This window comes from Colobus angolensis, unplaced genomic scaffold, assembly GCF_000951035.1.
Source record: "Colobus angolensis palliatus isolate OR3802 unplaced genomic scaffold, Cang.pa_1.0 Scaffold77, whole genome shotgun sequence".
Taxonomy (NCBI): Eukaryota; Metazoa; Chordata; class Mammalia; order Primates; family Cercopithecidae; genus Colobus; species Colobus angolensis.
The window spans coordinates 3,167,430-3,180,028 of NW_012121487.1; the positions used below are offsets into that span (position 1 = coordinate 3,167,430).

Here is a 12,599-nt window from a genome sequence, read left to right on the forward strand (position 1 = left end):
TATTTTTAGTAGAGACGGGGTTTCACTGTTTTAGCCAGGATGGTCTTGATCTCCTGACCACGTGATCCGCCCGCCTTGGCCTCCCAAAGTGCTGGGATTACAGGTGTGAGCCACCGCACCCAGCCAACTTTTGAAATTTCAAACATACAAACATAGAATGTGTTTCATGTAAAATTAAATTTTTAAAAAGAACCATGGCCATGTGCAGTGGCTCACGCCTGTAATCCCAGCACTTTGGGAGGCCGAGGTGGGCGGATCACGAGGTCAGGGGATCGAGACCATCCTGGCTAACATGGTGAAACCCCATCTCTACTAAAAACACAAAAAGTTAGCTGGGCGTGGTGGCATGTACCTGTAGTCCTAGTTACCAGGGAGGCTGAGGCAGGAGAATTGCTTGAACCCGGGAAGCAGAGGTTATAGTGAGCCAAGATTGTGCCACTGCATTCCAGCCTGGGCAACAGAGCAAGACTCTGTCTCAAAAAAAAATAAAAAACCAAAGGGCCCTGAAATTATATATGGCAACATGTTAGGGCAACATTGATTTAAAAAAAAAAGATGTGTGTGTATTTGAATAGGATTCATAAAGCATTTTTAAAAATGTATAATCCTGGGACCCAACTCTAGAAATGGATTCAATAAGCAGCTCAAAGGTGGGGACCAGGATTCTCATTATCAACAAGCTCCCCAGGTGATTGTGATGCAGGTGATCCATGGACCATACTTGAGACATGTTGTATCAGGGCTGGCGTCTGACCTCAGGCCTGCCACCTGGCCTTTGAGCCCCTGGTACAAGAAGTTTGTCAGAAGGATGTCAAGTTCCTTGGATGGATGCTATGCCTCACCCACTTCCACAAGGACCTCTGCTTATCTTTTGTCCATGCCAAATTGGACCATCCCCGGATATGCACTGTTGAGAATTGCCTTCAAGCCAAGGCCCACCCCTCAGGGAACTGGGGAAAGAAAGAAGAGCAGACCCAGGTTTGCCTGGGGTAGGGGTAGGGAATATTGAGCCCAGACAGCCCGACCCACTACCCTGGCCCTTGATCCCACCTGTTCCCGGGCAGCACTGAACATGGGCTCCTGGATGTCCGTGTACATGCGGCGGAGGGCATTATACCCTCCAGGGATGCTCTCAAGGTTGCTCAGGGCCCGATCCTGGTTCCGCATCATTTCTTGCATCATGGCTGGATTCCGAGCAAGCTCCATTGTCTGATCAAGGGAGAGAGACAAGATTGGCCCCGGAACCAGTGGAGCACCAGACTAGGAAAAGGGTGGGCCTTGAGGAAGGGGGTCTGTGTTAGGATCAGGACTAGGGCCCAGGAACTGCCCCACAGTGACAGAAAGTAGAATAAACTGGACTTCCTTCCTCTACTGCAATCTTGCCTCCAGGCCTGCCTCCCTGTGGGTATTTTGGTTGGCTTTTTCTAGTGGAGAACAATGATCCCAGCTGAAGTGAAGGCAGCAGCTTCCCTCCCCTAGGCTCAGAGTGTCCAAAGAAGTGTCAGGGTGCACAAGGAAACTGAGTCAGAAGGGACACAGAAAGAAAGGGGAGGAGGCAGAAGAGAAAATTAACATCTACTGAGCACCTACTGTATATGGGCACAGGGCCAAGTAGTTTACAGAATTCAAGTCATATAATCTCCACAATAACCATCTCAGGTGGTTATTTCTGTCCCTATTTTGCAGATGAGCAAACAGGCTCAGAGATGTTAACTGACTTGCTGCCCTGGGACACACAGTCACTAAGTGGTGAAGACAGTGTTCAAAGTCAGTTGGTCGGTCTGTCCAAGATCATACTGTGATTCCTGGTAAATGACTGCAAGTTGGGGAAGGAAAGGATTCAGGCTGGAATAAAGCTACTGACACCCTCTAATTCCCACCTCCAAGTCTTTGGCCTGCATGAACCTTGAGAAACACTGAGGATGGGGGCCTTCTTCTATGGAGTCAATGGCACAATCTCAATAAGGGGTGGCTATGTCAACCCCAGGGGAGTTCATCACAGAAAAATGAGTGTAACTACTTGTTCCCATTCAACTTGGAATACATTCCCTCTCCTTCCCAAATCTGCTCCACACTTGCCTTTTCTAAGACACCTTTATAACTGATATGCCCAGCTTCCTAGAACTCTGATCTCTTGTCCTGTAATTCATTCATTCAATAAATATTTACTGCGTGACTACTATGCACCAGGCACTGTTCTAGACAGTGAACAAAACACTCACAAGTCCTTGATCTTACATAAGTTATCTTCTGGTGGGTCCAACACTGGTGTCCACAGCCCTGCTGGGAAGATGGTCTACTCTGATCCTCTGGTGGAGTGGACCATGAGCTGGAACTCCCAAAGAGCAACATCACAACAGTCTCCCTTCCCAACTGGGCCCTGCCCAGCCACAGTGCTCCCCAAACAACCTACTATCTTTCACTCCCAGGCCTTTATATTTGCTGTCCCTCGGCCCTGAATGCTCTTCTCTTTTTTTCCCCCTGGTTCGTTTTCCTCCTTTGGGTCTCAGCTTGGTGACATTTCTTAAGGCTTCCTCTAAGCCTCAGGGTAGGGTCAGGAGCTCTTCTCTATGCCCCTAGAGGATTCCGTGATTATCCTTATGATAGCACTGACCACATTGTATTCTAATTGCTGGTTTACTTGTCCCACTTCCCTGTGACACCTGGAATTCCTGAAGAGCTAGGCCTGTCTTTTCATCCCTGTACCTCCAGTGTTCAAAACTGCTGAATACATGAATGAACAAACCAATGAAGGACAAAGTAGGAAAGGCTGGGCAGGGCATGGCTGGGCACCAGCGTCCTCCAGCTCTCTAGCCCTCTCATACTCACCTGCCTCATGAGTTCAGGGTTGTTGAGCATGTGGCTGATCTCAGGGTTCCGCTCCATCAGCTGCTGCATCTGGGGGTTAGCCATGATCATGTGACGCATCAGGTCAGGGTTAGACATCATATCCTGGACCAGGGGGTTCTCCATGATCTGCGACAGCATCTCAGGATTGGACATCAGCTGCCTCTGCATCTGCTGCTGCAGCTCCATGAAGTTGGCAGAGCCCAGGCCCAGGCTGCCCAGCCCCAGGATGCCCCCAAAGCCAGCTGTGGGAGGGGGGCAGGGTCACAGTCTGCCACAAGATCCCTGTCCTCACTTAGCCAGAGCCACTGAATTTGGATCTCCAGGACAGGCCCTAAATGCTTCTCACATGTTCCTCTTCCAATCATTCCCACAGCCTAGCCCTGATCCACTGCTGGCAAAAAAATGTGAGCCTACTAGACTGAGGCCTCTCTGAAGGCTGAGGCTGCACGAAACATAGAACTGAGCAGAGAGAAGGCAACCAGCAATGGTCTGTTGAATGAGTGGCCCATCTGGCTACTGCTGGATCTAACTTTTCCCCAGACTCACAGTCTTCCATTCTCTTTACCTAGGGTTCCTCACATCCCCAACCCCATTTCTCCCCTCACTCCTAACCCTTAGCCATGATCCCCACCTCTGAGAACTCCTCAGACTAATTTTTTCCCCAACTTGAATCAAGTATCAGTGTCTGGAACTCTATGTCATGAGGTCCCCTACCCCATCAGACCAGGATCAGGAACTCCTGTTTCTTCCTCCTCTTGGCTTTCCCCAACTCCCCAACCCCAAACAAGAGTGTGCTCTCCTCTCTGAGGGCTTACAGAGTATGGATGCAGTAGCACTGGGGGGTCCCTCCCCAGCCCCTGGAGAGGGCCCCCCACCACTGCTCCTCCGGCTTCCACTGCCAGTATCCGAAGAGGCACTGCCAGAGGTGGAGGGCTGGGCAGGGGTGGCGGGTGAAGCAGGCGTGGTGGAGGGTGCTGAGGCAGGGTCAGGTGTGGAGGGGGAAGAAGCAGTGGCAGCAGCTGGATCTTGAGCCCTGAGGACACAGAAAGGAGAATCCTGTTGGAGTGAGCACTAGAAGAGGGAAGGTACCTCGACAATCTCTGTGCTTGCTGTGGGACTACTATTTTAACTCAAGCCCCCTCCTAGCAGCCCTGAGGCTGGAGTGGAGTGATGGCTAGAGGGCAGTCAGTAAACCAGCAGAAGGAGACAGGAGCTAGTATTATCTGTCTTCAGGGCATTCTGGGAGTGGTAAATCAGGTTCCCTTCCCCTAGAGATGAGATCATATTCATCCAGGAGCTACCTGCCTGGGCCTCAGCTTAGGCCCTCTGGGTACGGTCTAGCAATGAGTAAGAAAGTATTAGATGGGGAGGCCCAATCAGAAGCTGGATCTGCTCTGCTCCTGAACTTACTTCTGAGGGGTCTTGATGACCAGATGGACAGTGAGCCCGTCCTTGATTCCGTGCTGGTTCAGTGTGTCCCCATCCTTGAGGATCTTGCCTGCGAAGATCAGGACCAGCTGATCCTGCTGAGCCTTAAACCTCCGGGAGATTTCCTCTTTGAACTGTGATCAAGAGGCAGAGGTCACTGTGGAGGCTGCCTGGACTCCCCCTACCAGGGACCCTGACTCTTCTTCAACAGCTTCTGCACTCTCTTGCTCTCATCTCTAGTCATGGGAAGTCCTTTCTGTAGTCTCGATGCCATTCCTCCAGCTGCAATAAGCATCTCCTTTCTTAACAAAGGAGATGAATCAGTGAGAGGCTCTTCTCTCAGCTCCATCCCAGAGTCTCCCACCTGAGAAAGCTCTTGTTGCCATCTGCCTCCCAGCTTCAGTCCCTCCAACTAGTTCTCTGTGAGGCAGGGCAGCCTCCCCCCACCCCAACTCCTTCAACAGCCTTGGACCTTCAGCCTTCTGAGACCCAATTTTCTCTCCTCTCTATTTCCAGCATTCTCGTAACAACTACAACAAATAGATGTCAGTTATTGAGCACTACCTATTTACAAGTTAAAGATATAGTATATTAATTATCATCTTCATTTTATTTTATTATTATTTTTATCTTGAGATGGAGTCTCGCTCTGTCGCCCAGGCTGGAGTGCAGTGGCGCGATCTCGGCTCACTGCAACCTCTGTCTCCCAGGTTCAAGTGATTCTCCTGCTTCAGCCTCCCGAGTGTCTGGGACTACAGGCACATACCACCATGCCTGGCTAATTGTATTTCTAGTAGAGACGGGGTTTCACCATGTTGGTCAGGCTGGTCTTGAACTCCTGACCTCAGGGGATCCACCCAACTAAGACTCTCAAAGTGCTGGGATTACACGCGTGAGCCACCACGCCCAGCCTTATCTCCATTTTAAAGATGAGAAAACTGAGGATCAGTGAGGTAAGGTAACTTGCCACAGGCAGACCAGAACTCAGGTCTTGACACCAAAGTCCAGGCTCTTAACTAAACATACAGTCTCTCAATGATAGCCATTTTCAAATTCAGTTTTGCAGGGAACAGTATTTAAATCCTGAAATGTAGTAATTCTATGTGGTTAGGGAGGGAGCAAGGATGGAGTTAGACTTCCCAAATTCTACCAGCCCCTCCAAAACACAACACAAAACAAAACAACAACACACACTTTAAGTAAAAACAGTGCACTTGTTAAGCAGAGGCAGCTTCCAGATCCCTCTCTTCCAACCAGATGGCCTATCTTAAGCCCCGCCTATGGGAAATTATGGAGCGGCCACAGTGGGTGGCGAGCACAGGCAACAGTCCCTCATTCAACGAGATTTTATTGAGCACCTACTGCACACCGTGTAAATCTCAGAAGAGCTGAGAACCAAATGTAACCACGTCGATTTCAAAGAGTGGGAAGGATCTGGGCACAGGGAAATCCTCCCCCGACAGCCCCGTCGCTCAGAGAACACTGGGCGTTCTCTGAGGCACAGAGTAGGCGCCGGCGCTCTCCGCCTGCCCCCGGCCCGTTCTCTCGGTTAGCACCTTGCCTGGGCCCCCACTCCGGCACACTCCCCTCAAGCCCAGGGTCCTTCCCCCTTCCCGGTGCAAGGTGTCCCCTCCTCACTCTCCACCACGCCCCCAGCCCAGGCCACAAGGCAAAACCCGCCCCCCAACACGCGCCACGCTCCCCAAGATCTCCCCTCGCAGGGCGCCCCCTACCCGACTCTCCTTTCCTTCAGCTCCTCGGAGTCCCAGCTGGCCCCCAGCTCTCCTCTCCGGGGCCCTCCGGGACGCCAGACCGTCAGGGAGGCCCCCATCTCTTCACAGACCCCTCCTCCGCGCTCCCCCGGCCTCCCGCCTGCTGTACTACCTCCTTGACCGAGGCTCGATCGCAGATCACAATTTCCTCCTTGTCCTTGGGGGTCTTGACGGTGACCCGAATGGGGGGCCTCGTCTCGGCCCCGCTCGGCTCCGCCATGCCGCCGCCGCCACCCGGCCGCCCGCCAGCCCGCCCGGCTCCTCCTCCTCCCCGCCCGCCCGGCCGGCCCGGCTCGACTCCTGCGCCTCCAACACTCCCCTCTCTCCACCTCTCCCCTCCCCTCCCCCCCCCCCCCCTCCCCTCCCCTCCTCTCCCCTCCTCTTCCCGAGGCTTCACCGCCCCCTCCAGACCAGTCGCAGCCACAGCGCCCCGGGCGGACCGGGGGGGCCACTGCAGCGGGGTCCGCCCAGGGCCAAGCCTCAGGTCCGGAACCCGGCCAGGGTCTCCCCAAGCGGGGGCTCCTGGGGAGGCTCTGTGCTGGGGAAGGGGCGTGCCCTTCACTGCGGGGGCGAGGGCGAACTCCCCCGGGAGACCGCGGCCCAACGCTGCCCGCCGGCCGTGCCGCCGTCCCCTCCAGCCCAAAGCCTCCCCGCCCCCTCCGCGGCTAACTGCTTCGGGACAAAGGACTTTGTGTGTCTCCGCTTTATCTCCGTTCCCTGTGATAACTTGGTCTTTCTTGGAAGCCCCAAGTCCCTTCCAGGCCAGGGGCCTTTTCCGACTTGGAGGTTGGGTTTTCCCACCAAGCACGTCCATTTAGGATCTCAGCTCTGGGATTGACCCTATAGTCCCGAGGGTCGCGGCTTAAATGGTCTGTTGAGAACGGTTCCAGGGAGCTGGGTTTTGGCTGCGTGGCCTTTCAAAGCCTTGATTTCCTCAAGATAATAATAGTACCTCTCGCCTCATCGCACAGAATTGTGCATAACGGAAAAAACTGTTTTGAAAGTAACCAAAGGCGTGCCTGACAAATATGAGGATGTCGTATAATTATTGAATCGTGGACTGCCAAGCGGACACGTTGATTCCTTTCTCCCCGAAGGGGTTAAATGTCCTTCCAGCGCTGCAGCTGTCCTTTCACTCCCGCTCTTTTCCGCCCCCACAACCGCGTGGTCCGCCTGGAAAGGCGAACTATACTTCCCAGGGTGCCTCGCGAGGTCACGAGGAACTACGATTCCCAGAGACCCCCGCGGCGGGGCGGTGCTGAGTCGGAACCACAATAGCCAGGCAAGGAAACTACAACTCCCAGGGCATCCCGGAGCAGGCCAACGGGACTACGGGAAGCAGCGGGCAGCGGCCCGCGGGAGGCACCTCGGAGGATCTGGGTGCAAAAGCCCAGGGTTAGGAGCGGTAGGCATGCTGCGCCCCAAGGCTTTGACCCAGGTTCTAAGCCAAGCCAACACTGGAGGCGTCCAGAGCACCCTGTGAGTGCGGACCACCGACCCCAGCGGCGCGCGCTGCAGTGGCGCGGCGCGCAACTCCCTGAGGGAGGGATGGGGAAGGATCGCCAGGAAGGGAGGAGGCGTCAGAGGGGGCAGCGGCTGGGGGTACCGGCCGGGTGGTCCCCTCTTGAAAAGGGAAGCCGGTGTGCTGGGTGCTTAGGGCACGTTCCGGGACACACTCAGCCCAGAGCCTTGCTGGATGTGCCAGTGGTGGGACTTGAGATGGAAACTCAGACGTTTTACTCCGCTCGCTGAGCACATCGTTATCCCTCCCCGCCCCTCACCAGGCTGCTGAATAACGAGGGATCACTGCTGGCCTACTCTGGTTACGGGGACACTGACGCCCGGGTCACCGCTGCCATAGCCAGTAACATCTGGGCCGCCTACGACCGGAACGGGAACCAAGCGTTTAATGAAGACAATCTCAAATTCATCCTCATGGACTGCATGGTATGGAGAAGGGAGCCAGACTTCCCCTGTCCCCCAAGGGGATCCCAAGGGGGCGACCTGGACCCCATCCTGGATGGTTGGAGGGGCAGGGACAGGATCTCCAGAAGATTACTAAGAGTTGGTCTGCAGCAGCATTTGTAATAGGCAGGACCCTATTCATCAAGTGGTGGTGAGGAAGGAGCCCTGGACCTGAGAGGTCTGACTTGGGTTCTGGTCTCAGCCATCCACTTATCAGTTGTGGAACCTTGGGTAAGTCGCTTAATCTCTCTCAGCTTCCTTACCTCATGTCTAAGGAGAAGACAATAATTTCCCTCTCTCCGCTCCCCTCATGGGTTGTTGTGAAGGTCAGATGAAATAATGGGTATAAACAGTAGAATGACGTGCAAACACAAAGTGTTGCCATCCCAGCTTCACCGACTCACAGAACCATGGCAGTCTCCAGACCCTAGTCCAACCCGTTGAGCTTACAAAGAAAGGAAAATGAAGTCCAGAAAGGGGAAGTCGCCATTAGACTGTGAACTTTCTAGTATCTGTTCAGTTAACAAGTACTTAGGTCCTTGCAGTGTTCTCAGGACTAGGGAAAAAAACAGCAAACAGAAAGACAAAACCCCCAGCCCTAATAAATCTTACACAGTGATGCGATCACAGCTCACTGCAGCCTCCACCTCCCTGGGCTCTGGTGATCCTGCTGCCCCAGCCTCCCGAGTAGCTGGGACTACAGGCATGCACCACCACACCTCACTAAGTTTTGGATATTTTGCAGACTGGGTTTTGCCATGTTGCCCAGGCTGGTCTTAAACTCCTGGCTCAAGCGATCCACCCACCTCGGCCTCCCAAAGTGATGGGATTACAGGTGTGAGTCACTGTGCCCTGCGACATTTTGTAAAATAAGTAAAATATGTAGTATATATTAGGTATTGAAATTGCGATGGAGAGAAAGCAGGGAAGTTAAGGAGTATGAGTTTGTTGGGCGTATGTGTCAAGGGACAGTCTCACTGAAAAGGTGATATTTGATCAAAGATGTGGAGAAAGGTGGGGGACAAGCCATGTGGCTATCTGAGGGAAGAATATTTTGGACAGAACAGCAAGTACCAAGGCCCTGAGGCAGAATTATGCCTGCTCAAGGATCAACAGTGTTGGTTGGTATGGCTGGAGTTGCATGGGAATGGAGGAGGGTAGTAGGAGATGAGGTCAGAGAGGCAGGGAGTGCAGTGCTTGGTTCCTGGCATACAGTGAATAAATACCTAGTAAAAGTTTGCTGAACTTACTTTTGTTTTTTTCAAATCGGCCAGAGGGTGAACTCTCCAGGAAGGATCTTCATTGTAACTCAACTGCCTACTCTCCCCTACCCCCTGCACAACCAATGCCATTTTTAGTTCAACATAAGACTCCTACTGGATGCCTAGAGCTGGTGCTATAAGGAAATAGCTTTCAAACGTTTTGACCACAACCCAGCCATAAGAAATATATTTTAAAGGGCCGGCGTGGTGGCTCATGCCTGTAATCCCAGCACTTTGGGAGGCTGAGGCAGGCGGATCATGAGGTCAGGTGTTTAAGACCAGCCTGGCCAACATGGTGAAACCCTGTCTCTACTAAAAATACATCTCTACTAAAAAGGCATGGTGGCGTGTGCCTGTAATCCCAGCCACTCAGGAAACTGAGGCAGGAGAATCACTTGAACCCGGAGGCGGAGGTTGCAGTGAGCTGAGATCACGCCACTGCACTCCAGCCTGGGCAACAGAGCAAGACTCCGTCTCAAAAACAAAACAAAACAAAAAATAAATAAATAAATACATTTTAAGGCTGAGCACAGTGTCTCACTCCTGTAATCCCAACACTGTGAGACTGAGGCTGGAGGATACTTGAGGCCAGGAGTTTGAGACCAGCCTTGGTGACCTAACAAGACCTCATCTCTACAAAAACTTTTTAAAAAAATAAATAAATAGGAAATAATTTTTTAAGAAAGACATTTTAAGTCACAGCTCAACACACACATATACCCACTAAAACAAAAGTCATGAAACAATACTTTTCTTACTACATGTAATATACTTCATTTATTCTTTTTTCTTTTTTAATGCTGATCAACCTTCTTAATTTATTTCCTAACTGTGGGGTCAAACCTGCAATTTGCAAAACACTACCAAGAGAAAAGAGGAGAAATATCAGTTGGGTTACTGCTCCCGTGTCCCTCTCAGTGTCTGTGGGGTGAGCTCATAGTAATAACATCACTCATTTGGTCAACTGTGAGCAGAGATGAAATTTCATGGTATTAGCACCCTCACCAACTGGGATGAAGTAGGGGTTACAGAAAGAAAAACTGAGTTTCTGAGAGACTGAGTTTCCCAGAGTAACATGGTTAGTAGGTGACTGTACTGAGGCTGGAACCGGGGCTCAGAACCCCATGTTCAGGACTGTGGCCAAAAGTTTTTCTGCTGAACCTCCTGCTGTGCCCAGGGCATGGGAGGAAGATATAGTCTCTTTGGGGCCAGAGAAGCCTTTGGGGAGGGAGGGTGCTAATGGTGCCAAGCAGAACATCGCATCCCATCATATCACCCCCACCAGGAGGGCCGTGTAGCCATCACCCGAGTGGCCAACCTTCTGCTGTGTATGTATGCCAAGGAGACCGTGGGCTTTGGAATGCTCAAGGCCAAGGTGTGTATGTGCCCATCCCTCCACAGCCCTGGGCCCAGCCTTTGTGCCCCCGCACTGTGTCCAGTCCCACCAGGACCCTGTTTCTAGAGTCCTCATGTCTATTCAGTCCGTTTCTGGTGCGGGCCAGCTCCCAAGAGCAGGTGGGGCTTGGGGGCTGGTTGCTCCCTATGGCACTGGGAGCAGACCTGGATTTGGGGTCCCTAGTGCCAGGCCGTGTGCGGGACTGATTTCTGTTCTCCTTCTGCAGGCCCAGGCTTTGGTGCAGTACCTGGAGGAGCCCCTCACCCAAGTAGCGGCATCTTAATGGCATTGGTGGAAGCTGGGGTCAGAAAAGAGAAACGACCATTTGGAGGGGTGGGGCCTCCTAGAAGAACCTTCTTAGACAGTGGGGGAGGATGGGACTTGGGTTTTTCCAAGAATAAACTTTAATTCCTGTCATGTGTCTTGGCTACTTTCTTGGATGGGAGGAATCAGAGGAGATAGGAAGAAGCAGCCATTGCTTCTGGGATTCCTCATGTTCTGCAAGGATGGACTTCTACCCACCCCTTCATCATGACCTTCGGCGAACAATGGTTCTTAGCAGTTACGCCAAATAGTCCTTGTCCTCACCAATGGTGTAACCTCACCTAGACCCTGCCTCTCAGAACAGAGTCTTACCCACCTCATAGGCAAAACCGTGGGAGTGAGCTCAGAGGAGCAAGGGTCTGGTGGGGGTTGTGTTGCATAGAGAATATAAAGGCCCTGGGAGGTTAGTGTCTATCATTCCAGGTTTGGGGGATGTGTGCCTTTTCTATTTTTTTGAGAGGGTCTCCCTCTGTTGCCCAGTCTGTAATGCAGCGACACAATTTCAGCTCACTACAGGCTCAATATCTTGGGCTCAAGTGATTCCACCTCAGCCTCCAGAGTTGCTGGGACTATAGGCATACACCATCATGCCTGGCTAATTTTGGGGTTTTTGTTTTTTGTGCTTTTTAGGGTTTGGTTTTTTTGTTTGTTTGTTTGTTTGTTTTGGTAGAGATGAGTTCTCAATATGTTGCCCAGGCTGTTCTCCAACTTCTGGGCTGAAGCCATCCTCCTGCCTCCCAAAGTGCTGGGATTACAGATATGAACCACTTCAACTGGCCAGTGAGTGCCTTTTCTATTCTTGGGGTTGGGAGGGTTTCCCCTAACAGCCTAGAACAAGCCATCCCTTTCCTCGTCTTCCAGGTGTTCATGTGCTTACACAGACCCTCCCCAGATCTTGAAACCCTTTGTAGTCAAGATGCCTTTGCTGTGAGACTTCAGGTCCTGTTCAGGGAGTAGAAGTAACCCAGACCTCCCAAAGGCATTCATCTCCAGATCCTCCTCCTACACTCAGACCACTCACTCCAGCTGTCTGTTTCTGCCCCAGGTCTCTGCCTACCCAGTATCCTTAAAGCAGGTCTGTATAGGGAGCTACAAGCCCCCTTCCCTAGTGCCATATAAAGGAATCCATCCCAGAGAAGTGGGTAGGTTTCAAGTCCCAGCTCCACCCAAGATGAGAAACACTGCCCATCCCAGGCCCTGGGCTGTCAAGGAAGGGCGGAAGTTACTGTGGCCACAATGCAGCTCCCACAGCTCTGCATTGCAGCAGGGTGACTGGCATTCTATCAGCACCTGGTCCAATATCCCTTACTCTGGTTCCTCCAATGTACCCTCCTACCAGCTCTGAAGGAAAAGCAGGCCAAGTGGGTTTCTGTTTTCTTTTTGAGACAGTCTCTTGCTCTGTTACCCAGGCTGGAGTGCAATGGCGCAATCTCGGCTCACTGCAATCTCTGCCTCCCAGGTTCAAGCAATTCTCCTGCCTCAGCCTCCTGAGTAGCTGGGATTACAGACTCCTGCCACCATGCCTGGATAATTTTTGTATATTTTTAGTAGGGACGGGGTTTTACCACGTTGGTCAGGCTGTTCTCAAACTCCTGGCCTCCC

General features: G+C 52.3%; 2 protein-coding genes across 5 annotated transcripts in view; one reads left to right on the plus strand and one right to left on the minus strand.

Moving 5' to 3' along the window:
* Window positions 1-7,036, minus strand: part of UBQLN4 (ubiquilin 4) — a 30,840-nt gene extending 23,804 nt beyond the window's left edge. Inside the window, exons 1-5 of the mRNA XM_011928507.1 lie at window positions 7,003-7,036; window positions 4,261-4,412; window positions 3,666-3,883; window positions 2,830-3,092; window positions 1,051-1,209 (exon numbers count right to left, since the gene is read on the minus strand). Of these exons, the coding sequence (XP_011783897.1) occupies window positions 1,051-1,209; window positions 2,830-3,092; window positions 3,666-3,883; window positions 4,261-4,412; window positions 7,003-7,014 (804 nt within the window). The 5' untranslated portion in view covers window positions 7,015-7,036. The remainder of the gene's footprint in view (window positions 1-1,050; window positions 1,210-2,829; window positions 3,093-3,665; window positions 3,884-4,260; window positions 4,413-7,002) is intronic.
* A 266-nt stretch (window positions 7,037-7,302) lies between these two features.
* On the plus strand, window positions 7,303-11,094 carry LAMTOR2 (late endosomal/lysosomal adaptor, MAPK and MTOR activator 2). 4 transcript variants are annotated; one of them, XM_011928384.1, is made up of 4 exons: window positions 7,303-7,529; window positions 7,835-7,997; window positions 10,563-10,652; window positions 10,900-11,092. In XM_011928384.1, exons 1-4 carry the CDS (start codon window positions 7,462-7,464, stop codon window positions 10,954-10,956), a joined length of 378 nt encoding a protein of 125 aa, XP_011783774.1. In that variant the 5' UTR covers window positions 7,303-7,461; the 3' UTR covers window positions 10,957-11,092. The 4 variants fall into 4 exon arrangements, with proteins under 4 accessions (XP_011783774.1, XP_011783775.1, XP_011783772.1 ...); XM_011928382.1 differs by having other exon boundaries at window positions 7,344-7,529; window positions 10,863-11,087; XM_011928385.1 differs by lacking the exon at window positions 10,563-10,652 and having other exon boundaries at window positions 10,900-11,094.
* The last annotated feature ends 1,505 nt before the right edge of the window (window positions 11,095-12,599 follow it).